Source organism: Bactrocera oleae, chromosome 5 (assembly GCF_042242935.1).
Source record: "Bactrocera oleae isolate idBacOlea1 chromosome 5, idBacOlea1, whole genome shotgun sequence".
In the NCBI taxonomy this organism is placed as follows: Eukaryota; Metazoa; Arthropoda; class Insecta; order Diptera; family Tephritidae; genus Bactrocera; species Bactrocera oleae.
In genome coordinates this window covers 34,213,689-34,227,718 of record NC_091539.1, presented here as the reverse complement: position 1 = coordinate 34,227,718, position 14,030 = coordinate 34,213,689, and the positions used below count along the sequence as shown (strand labels likewise).

Below are 14,030 nucleotides of genomic sequence, written 5' to 3'. Positions count from 1 at the left end.
GATTTTAAAGCAGTTTTTGAAGGCTAAATACATATCTATGAACCTTACTGGCATTAAAAATACATTTTTTGCGCTTTAATTCATTACGTAAGCTTCGTTTTTTGCCACAAAATATTTTTTGCGGCCGCTTTTTGTCAGCTTGCATTTTAATTATGCATTATTCTCGTGGTGATTTTATATTGTTTGTCCAAAGTATTAATTTTAATGCGGCTGCCAGTTGAGTGCTACAAAAAGTGCGCGTGCCGCATCATTAAGCTTGCCAAATGCAGTCAGCCAACAGTGCGGGCGCATGCTTTAAACCAATGCAATACCACTGCCAACAACAACAGCTTGCCACAAAATGCGCTTGAATAGTAAATGAAAACTTTAACAGTTAGACATTGCAACTTAAAGCAAACTTCACTTGTACACAACTTGCAACGAAATTGACTTATTGGCAGAGACGCACAGTGCATAGTGCAAATACTTGTAAAGCGTGGCTGAAAAGCGAAAAGTGCGCTTGTGTGTGTGTGGCATTCTTCTTCTCTTTGCACATTGTATTCTCCTCTCCAAATGTCAAACATTAAATGCCAATTTCATAAAGTGCAAAACTTTCTGAACTCGCCCGCTTGAAGATGAAAGTTGTTGCTATAGATGGCTATAGATGGAGGGCAAATAAATTTGGAACTGAGCCGCAGTCTTAGCGGCAAGCACAGACAAAAGCCAATGCTTCCACATAGCAGAGGCACGTCAATTGAATTTCTGGCGCTGGGAACGTTATGAATGCGCTCCAATGAAACAGGAAACACATCAGGCAACAAGCAGCCATGCAGCCAGTCTACTAACCAGCAAGGGCGGCAACGTACGGACGCTGATTGAGTCGCTGGGTAGAGTGGTTGGTTAGTGGCTGTGTGTGTGTGTATGTGTGCAACAAAGCCGCTTGGCAGTTGCATTGCAATCATATTTATGCGCTTTTGTGTTGTTGCCAGCAGATGAGCTGACATCAAGTGAAAATGTTATTGTTGTGCAGCCATAAAGCCAGCAAGGCTAGGAAGGCCGCCTGACAGCCTGTTAGGCAACGCCAGCAGTTGCTTTTTTATTTCGTCGTCTCAGTTCTTGTTCAGAGCGCCGTTTGTTGCATGAATTGAAAGGAAGTGCATTTTCGCTACAATTTAGACCATCTTTTTGTGATTTTTTTGTTTCTCAGAAATTCTCACTGAATTGAAATGCAAAATAACTTTTTAGCTCATTTGACTTACTTAAATTTGCGAAACATCTCATTTAGCGTCAAAGTCCAATCAGCAGAGTTTTGGTAATTCAGTGTCGCGGTTAAAGTTAAAGTGTTGTCTGAGGGTTTGTGAATACTAAATTTATTACAAAGTCAGGGTTACTTAAATTTTCAGTGCACATTTCAAAAGGAGCAATGAGTTGACGTCACATTTTATTAAGTACGAGTATTCCTCTATATTTCTCGAGTAAAAATGGTTAAAACTATTTAATAACACGTAAGGAAGGATTGCAACTGGCTATTTTATACTCTCGGAATTTGCAAAAACCAAAGTTGGAAGTCATGATATTAGGGATTTGTGCAGCATATTTGTTATATGTCAGTGTGTGTGTGCTATCTTCATAAAATGATGAGGAAACAAGTTCCTAAAAATACTCGACCAATAGAAGAAGTTAACGCAATCAGTCAAGACCTTCCCCAAACTCAAATACACCCGATATAATGATTTCTGATATTCCAACTGACTTCAACCCGTTTAGATTACTCAATTTATGTGATATTTCCAATATTTTATTAAAATAAAGAGATTTAGCGCTTAATAGGTATTAAACCTGTCTAAACCGTGGTCTAAGCCTGTCGTCCACTTTATGAGGATTTCTTTTTCACTAGTTGAGCTTTTCCTCATATACACAATATACCAAATTTTGCCCATTTGGTTTAGTTTATACCACATATATCCCTTTTTTTTATATATATTTATGTTCCTTACTTAATATAATATTAAGTGGTAAGCCTTTTATTGAAGAGAAATATGAATAAATGACTAGAATTTAACATAAAAATTTTGTAATTTTCTGACCTTAAGGAGTTTTATTCGCACGCAAATTAAAAAAAAAAAACGCATTTTCTTGTGCATTTTTTTAACTTCCCGCTAAGAAAATGGAAAATTTTCTAAAAATCGGGAAGATATTGGTTTCACCCCATTTTGCAAAAATCGAGTTCTCAACAGATCTCGACGTTCTGAGGGTCGAGGAAGCTTCCCTGAACATTTCTACGATGATGTCCGTATGTCTGTATGTATGTGTGGATGTATGTGTGCGTGTGTGGATGTAAACTGCTCAACCGATTTGAATAAGCTAAACGGCATTCCAAAGGGTTTTATTGCACTTGAATTTCATGTAAGCTTGGACCCAATCGGACCAGTAGATTTCGAGAAATCTCAAAAATAAATCGTTTTTATCGAATTTTTTCCAAACGACTTGACCGATCGACACCAAAAACTAATCAGTTCTAAACCTTGAAGAAACACATCGTTTGCCGCAAACCGGGTCGAAATCGGTTGATTTACTTGCTAGATATCGAAAACGAAAAATTTCGAAGAGCTCAAAAGCAGTGAAAAAAGCGAAATTTGAACGTTAGCGTATGAAATTAGAGGGAAGTTGCAGGGATGGCCCTTGAGGCCAACGGTTTTCCACATTTTTCATTTCATTTAACATAATAAATATATATAAACAATGTACATTTACAGAATTTAATATACATTCCTAATCAACGATTAATTTAAAAACAAAGAATCGCAAATTAAAAACCCAAAAAAAAATATATTTTTATAGATGAATAGAGAAATGATCGAAGGCCAAGTTAAAATTTTTATTTTTGACAAAATGGCGGCTGCCCATCAAAACTTGTTTTTTTGTGAAAAAATTCACGTTTCCGGCCGCTCTGATAATAATACCTCAGAATAAAATAAAAAATATTAACTTTAATTGGTAACTGTAAAATTTGGCTACAATTCAGGTTCTCCTAAGGCAGTGCAAGACTCAAATTGACTCAGAAAACTTTTAGGTTTTATACAATATTTAGCAAATACTTGAAAGCTAATCGAGTAAATACAGTAACCATTTGTGTCAAGAACTTTGCAAAATTTACTATTTCAGTTTGAATATTTGGCAATTAGGAACTTTGTCATTAATTCAAAATTCTAATTACAAAACATTTTATAACTAAAATATATTTTTAATAAAGTACAAATACAGATTTCCCTTTGTTTCCAAACCACATGCAATATACTGCCTTAATTAAATGAGAAAATTGCTAACTGGAAAAATCTCACTTGTGCCCTCTTACAGATATCCTGCCATTAAATGAGAATTCAAATGCAATTCTGAGACAACAACAAAAACAAGCGAATTGCCAGCAAATTGTATGTGAACCTTGAAACTAATGCACGTACAATCGCCTAGGCTTAACTAAGGAGTCAACTTCAAATTGTACTGGAAACGGTAAACTACAAATCCAGCTAGCAGCAATTGCAACTACAACAACAAGTAGCAAATCAAAAACGAATCAAATACATAAATTTCATATCGACACACATTTAACGCCAACAACACTTGCGCACACATACTACGAACGACTAGCGTCCTATATCTCCAATCTCCAGTGCTCGCTTTCATTATCGCTCTCGCTCGCTCTTTCGCTCTGCGTGAGTGTCTCTGCCACTAATGAATGCAACAGAAAAAGTGTTTGGATATGTAAAATATGTGTGTTTGTGTTAGTAGCGTGCTTAGAAGTTGCAATTATAGCAACAAATGCCGGAAAGTACAGTTAAAAAATAATTGCAACAACAACAGCAACGACAAGCACAGCACGCATGCAAACGTGAAAAGAAAAGCATTGGACAGCAGCAAAGGTATACAGCTAGCATATATACAGCAGAAACAACAAAAACAACAACAGCAGCAACAACAACACAAACTTATGGCACAAACAACGGCGAAGCATAAAACAAATTTGTGTCGGTGAAGTAGCAGAACGAAAACGAAGAAAAAGCGGAAGAAGAAGCGGACGCAGTGCGCAGGCAACACCAACAACAACAACAACAACAGCAACGACAGATAAGCAAATATTGAAATTGTATAGTTGACAAGTGGAGCAGAGCGTAGGAGAGCAATCGTCAGTAGGCAAGCGTTAGTGTGACAGCGAGTGAATGCGTTAGCGAGACCTCACCAATACAACCGAGCAAAGCGTAACGGTGTGTCTGTGTGCAACAAATTGATCAGCAGTTGCAACAAAATATAACTACAACAACAAATTTAACGCAGTTGTGCTGTTAACAATATTAACTGTTGCTGGCAATTGCGTTGAAATAGCCGTACAATAATTGCAAGAAATACAACAATAACAAGCAGTAGCGGAAAAATCAGCCGTTGTCATGAGGATCATCGCGCCATTTCGGGCTCTGGTGCTGGCCCATTTATTTTACTGCGTAGCGCCAGCTGGTGGTAAGTGCACAATAAAAATTTTATATTTGATACTTAAAAATTTACACGGCCATTTTGCACTTAAAAAAAATGATTATCAATCAAAATATATATTTTTAAATTGAGAACGATTTCTACAAACAACAAAAGAAAAATAACTAAAGAGATACTAGTACAATAAACTAATTATATCTCAACTATTTACCTCAAATTGAAAATTAATTGTTTGCCATTACAACACTATTTTATTTTTATTTATGAAAATTTTGTAAAATATGAAGAGGTGCAGATAAAGTTCTTATGTGTTTCTCGAGTTTGGTGCATACAAAATGGTGAAAATATGGGATTTTCGTTGAAGGGTCTAGATTAGAATATGATATAGTAATCCGAACTGCCTCAAAAACTAAGGGGCAGGTTCGCGTATATACAGACAATCGGACAGACAGACGGACTTGGTTAAATTGATTCAGTTTGTCATGCTAAACATTTATATATACATTTTAAAGGGTCTTCAACGTTTCCTTTTTGGGTGTTACAAACATCGTTGAAAACATATTATACCCTGCCAAAGGTATACAAATATTTATTTGCATAACAGATATTATTTTAATGAAAGAGGAAAGGGTACTCTAACAAATTCTTCTGTCTTTCTCGAGTTTGCGGCGTGTAAGTGGGTTTTTGTTGAATTTAATCGCAGTCCTGGTCAAATACTTGCCAAGTCGCCATTTTGAAGTAACAATATATTTTTTATATTTATTTAATTACAAAAGAGATGCCCTAAACATAATTTTCCAATTCTCTACGAAAAATTTTCACCAAATAGGTGATTTTTCGCTGCACTTGTTACCCCATAAGTACTTTATTCCACCGAAGTTGCAGACGTGGCTCATACGCCAAGTGCCACAAGTGCATACACGAAATAAAAGGTTCATTTGCATCTCTCATGAAAACATTGTGCTTATGTTGTTGTAGCGGGGAAAAATACTTCTGAAATAGCTTTGAAGAATGCTGCTGAATTGATAGTCTTTGACCGGATTAAAATCTGGATCCGTGGGAATATGAATGATGCTTAATACTTGTAGTTATATCGAAGCAAATTTTCATCGTATTTTTCCTGAACTGTTAGGACTCGGCTTTCATATTTGTTGTGTATACAACTTTGCTTCGAAGCTTTGTCTCTTTTAGATTCTGTCAGCGTTTAATTAAGTTTTCCAGGCATTTGTTATAGTCCTCTGCTGTTGGAGAATTAGGTTTTTTAATTGAATCTTTTGGCTATAGTATATATGTTCAGAATTGAAAATGATATTGATGAATGCTTTTTGAAAAACCAATGTCTGAAAATTTACCTTATTCCATTGATATTAATATTCGTATATATTGTAGTTTTAAATAGCAACTTTATGTAGACCGGTGACATATAGAGGTCGTCATTTTACTTTTATTATTGTACATATCTATTACTGTCAACCCTTGTTATATTATATAGAAATGTCAAGTTCAAACAACCGTCAAAATTTGTTGTTTACAGTATTTTGCGAGTTGTTGCTATGATTGTATTCAAAGCAAATATATCGGCACCTATAATCCAGTAGCCTTCCACAATAGGGGTGTAGACTCATAAATTGACAGATTTATCATTAATACCGTTAATATTATTCGTATTTAATGAAAATAATTGATTTATGCACATGCTCATGATGTGCCGCTTCACGAAATCACTTACGATAACCCCACTAAACAAATAAACAGAGACATAAATAAATTAAAAATCATATAGATGTGTAAGCAGTACTTGAGGCGCTATAATTAGTATACAATGAAAAATATAGTTTTTTCATTTCCTTTCATTTTTGTCTGGTTTAAGAATTGCAATTATTGATGTATGTATACGTATGTGTGAAAATGTATGTATATATTTATGCTAACATTTAAATGTGAAAAATTATTATTTTAATAATTGCCGTGCGCTTTTAATTGAAATGATTGAATATGCGTGTGGCTGCCACTGGGATTTCACAATTCCACCAAGTGATTTGTCAAACCAAAGCAACAACAACAACACGCAGTATAATAGGCAATACAATGACAATTAAAGTAGACTTTTATGAAGTGTCCCTCCCTTCCGCCGTTCGTGGTTGGCCATTTGCAGCCAGTGTTGGCAACAACTACAAAAAAGTCAATACCAAAATCACCGCAAATGCCACAACTGTCATAATACCGTTCTAATAACATTTTAATCAGTGCATTACGCAATCAATAGTTGCAATCTGCACTGCACTTGTATACTAATTAATGCGATTATTCGAGCGTAATTATTTGTGCGTTCTTGTGTGCTCAGCTGCCTGTCTTTCGGATGGGTGGGCCGATGGGTGGTTGTTGGGTTGATTGGTGGGGGTGTGTGAGATGCTCTGAGAGAGCGAAAGAGGCGTGCAAATGTATGCAAATTGTTAAATTTAAAAATGTTTTACAAAAGTTGTGTAATTTAATTAAAATCAACTCGATGCGCTAACTGTCCTCGTCTGTTGGTGAGCAAAGTTGAACCAAAAGTAATTACCAAGCTGGTGAAAGGTTTTATTTTTTATTTTATGCTTAAGTGCAGCGAAAATCGGTCAGCGCATACAACAACAAGAATTACATCAAATTGGAACCACCGCAACGAATGTTCGTTTATATGCAGTTACGCAATATTTATATATAACTCACTTTGTGTTACCCACTTTTATCTTAAGCTCTTTCCACATTCCACCTTTCCGGCGTCCGTACAGGTCATTTGGCGCTTGATGACCAATTGAATTTGTTGACATGACAGCAAGTAAACTGGAAGGATATTAAACATGAAGCGCAAAGGCGAGGCTGCTTTTGTGCGTATATATGTATTGTACGTAACTGTTTTCTACTAATAATCTTAAATTGAGAGCTTCAAAGGCAGAGGAAATGTCCTCTATAAATATGTATAAAATTATATGCTAATGCTTTTACATGAAACTTTTTGTATATATTAGTTTTTTTAAACGTTGTAAGCTTTACAAGAAACGAAATTACATTTTTTCTTCTCACGACCGAACTATGATCTATTCTGGGCAGCAGTAAACATGTTTTATGCTCATTTTTTGTTAGAATTTATTTAATAACAACGTTTTGAAAGTTTTGAATATTATTAATAAGATCTTATTATGTAACTTCGTACTAAGCTCTCCTGATGTCCTGCTATTCAACACTTTATTCAGCTATAATTTTCTTGAGCTGAATAAGTGCTGAAAACTATAAAATCTCAAAAAATATGATACAAAGTTAAAGCCTCAGAGTTAACATTTTTATCCAGATGGTAGTAAACTTATATGGTGATTATTTTTCATTTAATAATTAAGTTTTAGATCATAGAGTGTAACTGCATACCATTCTTTTATTCAGCGTTTTACTCATCTAACATCTTCTAGGGCTGAATAAGTGCTGATTACCAAAACGCTTGAAAAATCAGGTAAAAAGTTGCAGTATGCGAGTTTATTAGCTAGACTGCTTAATCCTTCTTATGAGTCAAACTGTGGAAAAACCAAAAATAAAAAAATGTTCGTAGTACAACTCCGTACAATTTACTTTCAGCGACTTCACAGTTCTTAAGTTACGGAATCAATCAGCATAGTCGTCATATTGACTCTGAGGCGACTGTTAGACAGCTAAGAATCACTAGTTCTCTCGTACAGGTTAACTAATAATATACGAATCATAAAAGTTTCACTATTTATTTAGATATAACCGTTTTGGAGTAAATGAGGAATAATTTCAATCAAGCAACAATTTACAAATAATCAGTTCATCTTCTCGAAGTCTATCACCTGCTGAGGGGCGGGCAATTCCAAAGAAATAAGGATACCCTTGTACAATCTTCAATTATCACACTATTCTCTTATCCAGAAAGGTTTTTTGACGTAACAAGGGTCCCAAAACTTTGTACCATATCAAGGTCTACTCTTTTTACAATCAGTCTCATCTCTTTTATATTAAATTTCCCTAAGGCTTACGTAGCAAATTTGTACTTTTACATATGTGACCCTGCACTTGACATGTGGGAAACAATAGTTGGTGCCTTGGCATTTGGTTTCATGCATTGAAATGTTGTGGTTTAGGCTGCATTTGACATCGAAAAAGCGTTTGCATAGTCAGAATGGGAGAGGGTGAGAGGAAAAGAGAATGGAAAAGATTTTGGTGTTATTACTTTATAAAAGCATGGAAGTTTGCTAGTAGGAAAATATTATAGTAAATAGCTAAAAAAGCGAAATATGCCATTTACTATGTTATTTTTCCTAGAAATATCTAAAAAGTCTTCATACCCACTTCATACGACTATGTCAGAAGTGTGGGTGGATTCGCTGATCAGTGACCTCCACTTTTGACACTCTCAAAACAACTATAATGTTTGGTCCTCATTATTATTGATAAGCTGAGTCGATTTATTTTAGAACTAGTCCCTTAGTTTTTGAGATATCGATCTGAAATTTTCTGGATACGAGACTTTTTCTCCATGAAGTTGCTTATTTTCCAGAACCTAATTTCATCAAATCGAAGCTGAAACCGTGTTATTTACAGTTATGAAAGTTCACAAACACACATACACAGCATTTATACGCAACTCTCGACAATTATTGACGCACTTTATTTACAGCAAAAGGAGAAAATGCTCATTATCAATCACAATTCTTGTGTGAAAATCACTGAAAATTAATTAACATTCATTCATTATAGCTTTTAATTATAAAAATGCTCAATCCTCAGTAGATGAATGGATGTGTGTGTGTGTATGTGTTGCAACACGCATTTAATCACACTCTGCTGCGTTTTATAGTAATTTAAATGATTTTTTTTTTTTTTTAAATAATAACAATTTCAGTGTGCGATTTTATTTTTGTAATTATACTTCGTTGATGATTTGGTTTCATTTTCATTAATTTTGGTTTTATTTTTGTACTTTTTCACTTATTACTTATGAACTCTTTATTGTTTCTTTGATTGCTTGTTTTGCACAATGAAACTTAATTTATAATAATAATTATTATTGCTATACTTAGTACTATATGATCCGATCCATGTTTGTTTTACGAATAATTAATTGCAACCGTTGACAAGTATTATATTGTGTATTATCAATTGGCATTAAATAAGCCGTTATGTGGTCATGAAGTTAAAATTTTTTAGTTTACATTATCTCTCTATTGAATCGCTTTGTGGGGGAATTAAATAATGAAAATAACTCACGAATAAAATGTTTCACTGAACAAAGGATTATATTATGGAATATATATTATATGGCTTGATCGGTTGCCAAACCTATTTTATTAAGATTCCATGGCTGCGTACCCTCTGCCTCATTTATGTTTCTCAATATAGACTTTAAGTAATTAGAAACAGTAAGTTTTTGTCGCTTAGATTACAACTGATAATTTTTTTCAGAGAATATTCAAATACCAGGTTTTTAGGAGTAATGAAGAACTTCTCTAAAAATAAAAATGCTCAATTTAATACCATAGCTGGGTTGAAGTGAAGATGAATCGTGACACCCAATACATAACAATATCTAAATACTTGAAACACTGACATATAAAGATGTATGTTTCAAAGATTTATGCATCGTTTTATCGCCAAGATCAGACCAAATCTGTAGTTATTAGTATTAGTGTATTAGTATCTAGGGCACTTTTTCCGACTAATGATCGAAAACCCTTTAGACAGAGCTTTCTAATTACGATATATGTTTTTAGGAGTACGAAACTAAGGGATTGCCAGACTTAAACCAGTGTGCTTACAAACGTTATTATAGAGGCAGGAGCAAACTTATGTAGTTCAATATTGGATGATCGGAAGTTTAGGATTTCTTTAATGCATTGTGAGTAAAATGCTTAGACTTGATGTCACCACGACTATAAGGACTTTGAATCACACGTCATGATAATGAAAAGTGCCGTCAAAATAACATGCCTCCATAGAGTACCATCGTGAAAATCTATTAATACAACTTAGGAAAAGGAAAGGATTCCCAACTACTAAAAACCAAGAAAAAACGTTTACTTCGGCTCCACCAAAGCTATAATACCCTTCACAGGTGCATAAAAGGGGGAAAAATTTTGTATATCGATTTTGATTGGTCATCGTGGTAAATTATAATTCTCCTGCACATCTTAAGAAGTTCAAATGATATAAACTCTGGCAATTCTAACATATTTTTTTTAATTAACTTTCCAGTATATCAACATTGTTTCTCTTAGCTTAGTATATGTTCCCCAAAAGCTAATGAGACCAGATAAAAATCAAATTGCCTGACGGCGTGTAACAAGAGCTGCACGCAGCTGCACAATAAAGTGTTAGGCATCCTCATGTAACACCAACAACAATTGCGTGCTAATGTTCCCAAAGAAATTTTTGGAATAATTTTAGACGGGTCTATGAAGCAAATTTTACTGAATTATGCAAGCGAAATTAAATTCCGCGGCTAATTAATGGTGAAGGCAGTTTTTTCCAGTAAATTCAGTAGGCGAACGGACGCGGCTCATGTGCCTTTGCTAGCCGCTGGGACAAATACACGAATTAGTACGAACAAACATGCCAACAGACATGCATAGCAACGAGCAGGTTTTGCGGGCAATGGCGTTTGTCAGAGCCAGATCCATCCATTGGTGTGCTCAACATAAAGGCGCTGCAGCGGCTGGTGCAACTTTGGCTGTCAGTTTCATGTGCTCGGCTGCCGCACTCCCGTTTGGCCAAGTGCCGTTGGCTGAGCTGTCAAAACTGTCTGCTTGTGTCATATCTGTGAAACGTACAAATAGCTCTTTGCATTTGGAGGTGTATGTCTCCCTCTGTTTGTGTCTGTTTGTGGATGAGTTTTGCATTGGACACTTTCGTACGCGTTGCCTTGAGCGTGTTGTTGCTGTTTTTGCTACTAAAATGCGGCTGACGAACCAAACCAAGCCGTTCAAAAGCAGCATTAGCAACAACAACAACACCAATAACAATAGCAACGGCGGTGCTGAAGCAAACATCAACCGCAGCATCGTGCTAAATTGGACAGCGCTATCTAACGCAAAGCGCCCAAGCCGACGGTTTGCCCCCCGCTAAGCTGTGTCCGCTTTTAGACTCAGCCACCGCAGTGGTGCTAAAGTGGTTGCAATTTACACACACACACTGGCGCATAAGCTTACACATACAATCGCAGTCGGCTGATCACTAGATTATATTGTATTATAGTTGTTGTTATTCCTGTTGACTTATTTGGCGGTTTTACAGGAATTTTCTGCGCTCGTCTCATTTCCACGAGCTCCTTTTATTGATGTTGTTTTTGTGTACAATGACACATCTGCATTGCCTCTCGGCATTTTAGTCGCCGTCAATTTCCATATCCACCACCCGCTTTTAGCCTCTGTGTGCCATAAGGTAGTTATTCTACATTGCGTTCAAATTGGTATGCACCACTAACAGAATAGCTGTTGTAATTGTTGTTGTTGTAGGTAGTTGCATGGCATCGGATGTGAAATAAAAATTTGCATTTTGCCATCGGCAATGAAAAACTAGAGCGCGTGCATCCACACCAAGTTGCCAGCTTCAAGTTGGGTATATATGTTTGTAAGTGTGTGCCTTTTTGGTATGAATTTAACATTCTGGATGATCAGTGCTAAATAAATTGTTTTATAGATACAAGCACGCAAGCGAAACTTTAATTTAGATGGTATATAATCTTCTGAGGCTTCTTATTTTTCAGATAATTGTTATAAACTGAAACTCAAGACACAGATATATGTAGTTGGATAGAAGTTGTTGGCAAGTTTTATTTTCAAGTAAACACATTTTCGGAAGCTTATATTTCTGAGGTTTCCTAAGGGGAATTGTGACCGATTTCAAAGAGTAAAAACTTTTATTGAGGAGGAGGAGGGTAAAAGTGGACCTATTATTTAATTGCCAGGATATTTGTAATGTCTAATCTATTAATCGAGAGGGATTTTTGAAACTTTTAGCCATAAAGGTATTGGGATTCATATATATTTCTTGGCTGTAACTGGCAGGTCTTTTAGTTTTCTTTATTTCTTTTCCAACTCTACTACCATAAGCTTTCAGATAACATATATTAATTAAGCCATTTTTACTCTGTTCAAAAAGTGATTTTACCCTGAACACGGCATATAAAGTTGGTCACGAAGTTTGTAGCACTCAGCAGAAAACGTCGAAGACTCTAAAAAGTATATACATATATAAACCGTCAGCGCGATGGACTGAGTTTATGTAGCCATGTCCGTTAAGCTTTCGTCCAGAAAATGATATATTATTATATATTCATAGTGTGAGCTAAGGGAAGATAATGTGCAAGGTAATCAAATTCGTAGCAAATTCTAGCAAGTCGAGAATTTTCGTTAATTTTCCATTAATCTATTTGACACCGATAATTTATGTGTGATAAGATTAGGAAAATGTGGGAAGAGATCATAATCTACTATATATGAGGGCTAGGCTGAAGTATAACCCGTTTATATTAATTTCTGCATTCATACCACTTTGTGTGATTTTAGTTACATTTTTATAAAATCGGATCTGCTATATTGAAGTATATAGTATAAATAGCATATCTAAGCTTAAACAGAAGTAATACTATATTCAGTATTCGTATATAGGTCAAAGAGAAATAACTGTAAGATTTACTAATTTGGTAACATGAATTTTGATTGTAACAATTTCACATTGTCTATTATTGAAATCTAATTGAGTTTCTTGAAACGTTATGAATTGACCATTAATAAACTGTTTGGCCCAGTGTACGCGCCAAAATCCACCGGTGGGTACGAAATCCATATCGATAAAAGTTGGCTCATTGTGTTTCTTCAGCATATTCTGGCCACCCGATATAATATATCTCCATATCTCACTAAGCTTGTCATCACATTTCTATAAGCGTGACTATTTGGAAACAATTTTTTTAAAATAATTGCTACTTTCACTAAACTTGGAAAATTAATTTCTTTCGAACGAAGATAATTGTACTTTGGCCGATAAATGTGTAAAAATAATTAAAAAGAGCTAAGATTAAATAAAACAATACAAAACCCTAACTTTAGTTGCACCGAGGCGAGAACACCTTTCAGAGATGCATAACAGGTTATAAAAATTTTTTGAATATTAATACATACTAAATTAGGTGAAAATACAGCTGGGTGCTATAGTTGTTCGATATTGGCGATTCTAACAATTGAACAGCTTCTTGGTAAGGAACAGATGTTTGTAAAATTTCAGGTCGATATCTCGAAAGCTGTGGGACTAGTTCGCGTATATACAGACAGGCATACGGACATACAGACGACTCAGCGAGCCATGCTGACCATTTATATATACATTTTATATGATCTCCAACGTATTCTTCTGGGTGTTACAAACTTCGTGGCAAACTATAAAAATAAGATTTCATATAATTATTTTTAATTTTTTTTCTTTTAAGTGTGAAAATTTTTAAAAATTTAATCAAAAATGTAACACGCCATAATGGAGAGCTAAATACCATATAGTATTCCGAACGAGTACAAAATATACAG

General features: G+C 35.1%; 1 protein-coding gene across 12 annotated transcripts in view; it reads left to right on the top strand.

Annotated features, from left to right (window-relative positions):
- The window catches only part of mmd (disintegrin and metalloproteinase domain-containing protein mind-meld), a 509,673-nt gene that overhangs the window by 59,140 nt on the left and 436,503 nt on the right, over positions 1-14,030 (top strand). For all 12 annotated transcript variants that reach the window (XM_036371745.2, XM_070110649.1, XM_036371747.2 and 9 more), the window contains exon 2: positions 3,337-4,491. In XM_036371745.2, the coding sequence (XP_036227638.2) occupies positions 4,422-4,491 (70 nt within the window). In that variant the 5' untranslated portion in view covers positions 3,337-4,421. The remainder of the gene's footprint in view (positions 1-3,336; positions 4,492-14,030) is intronic.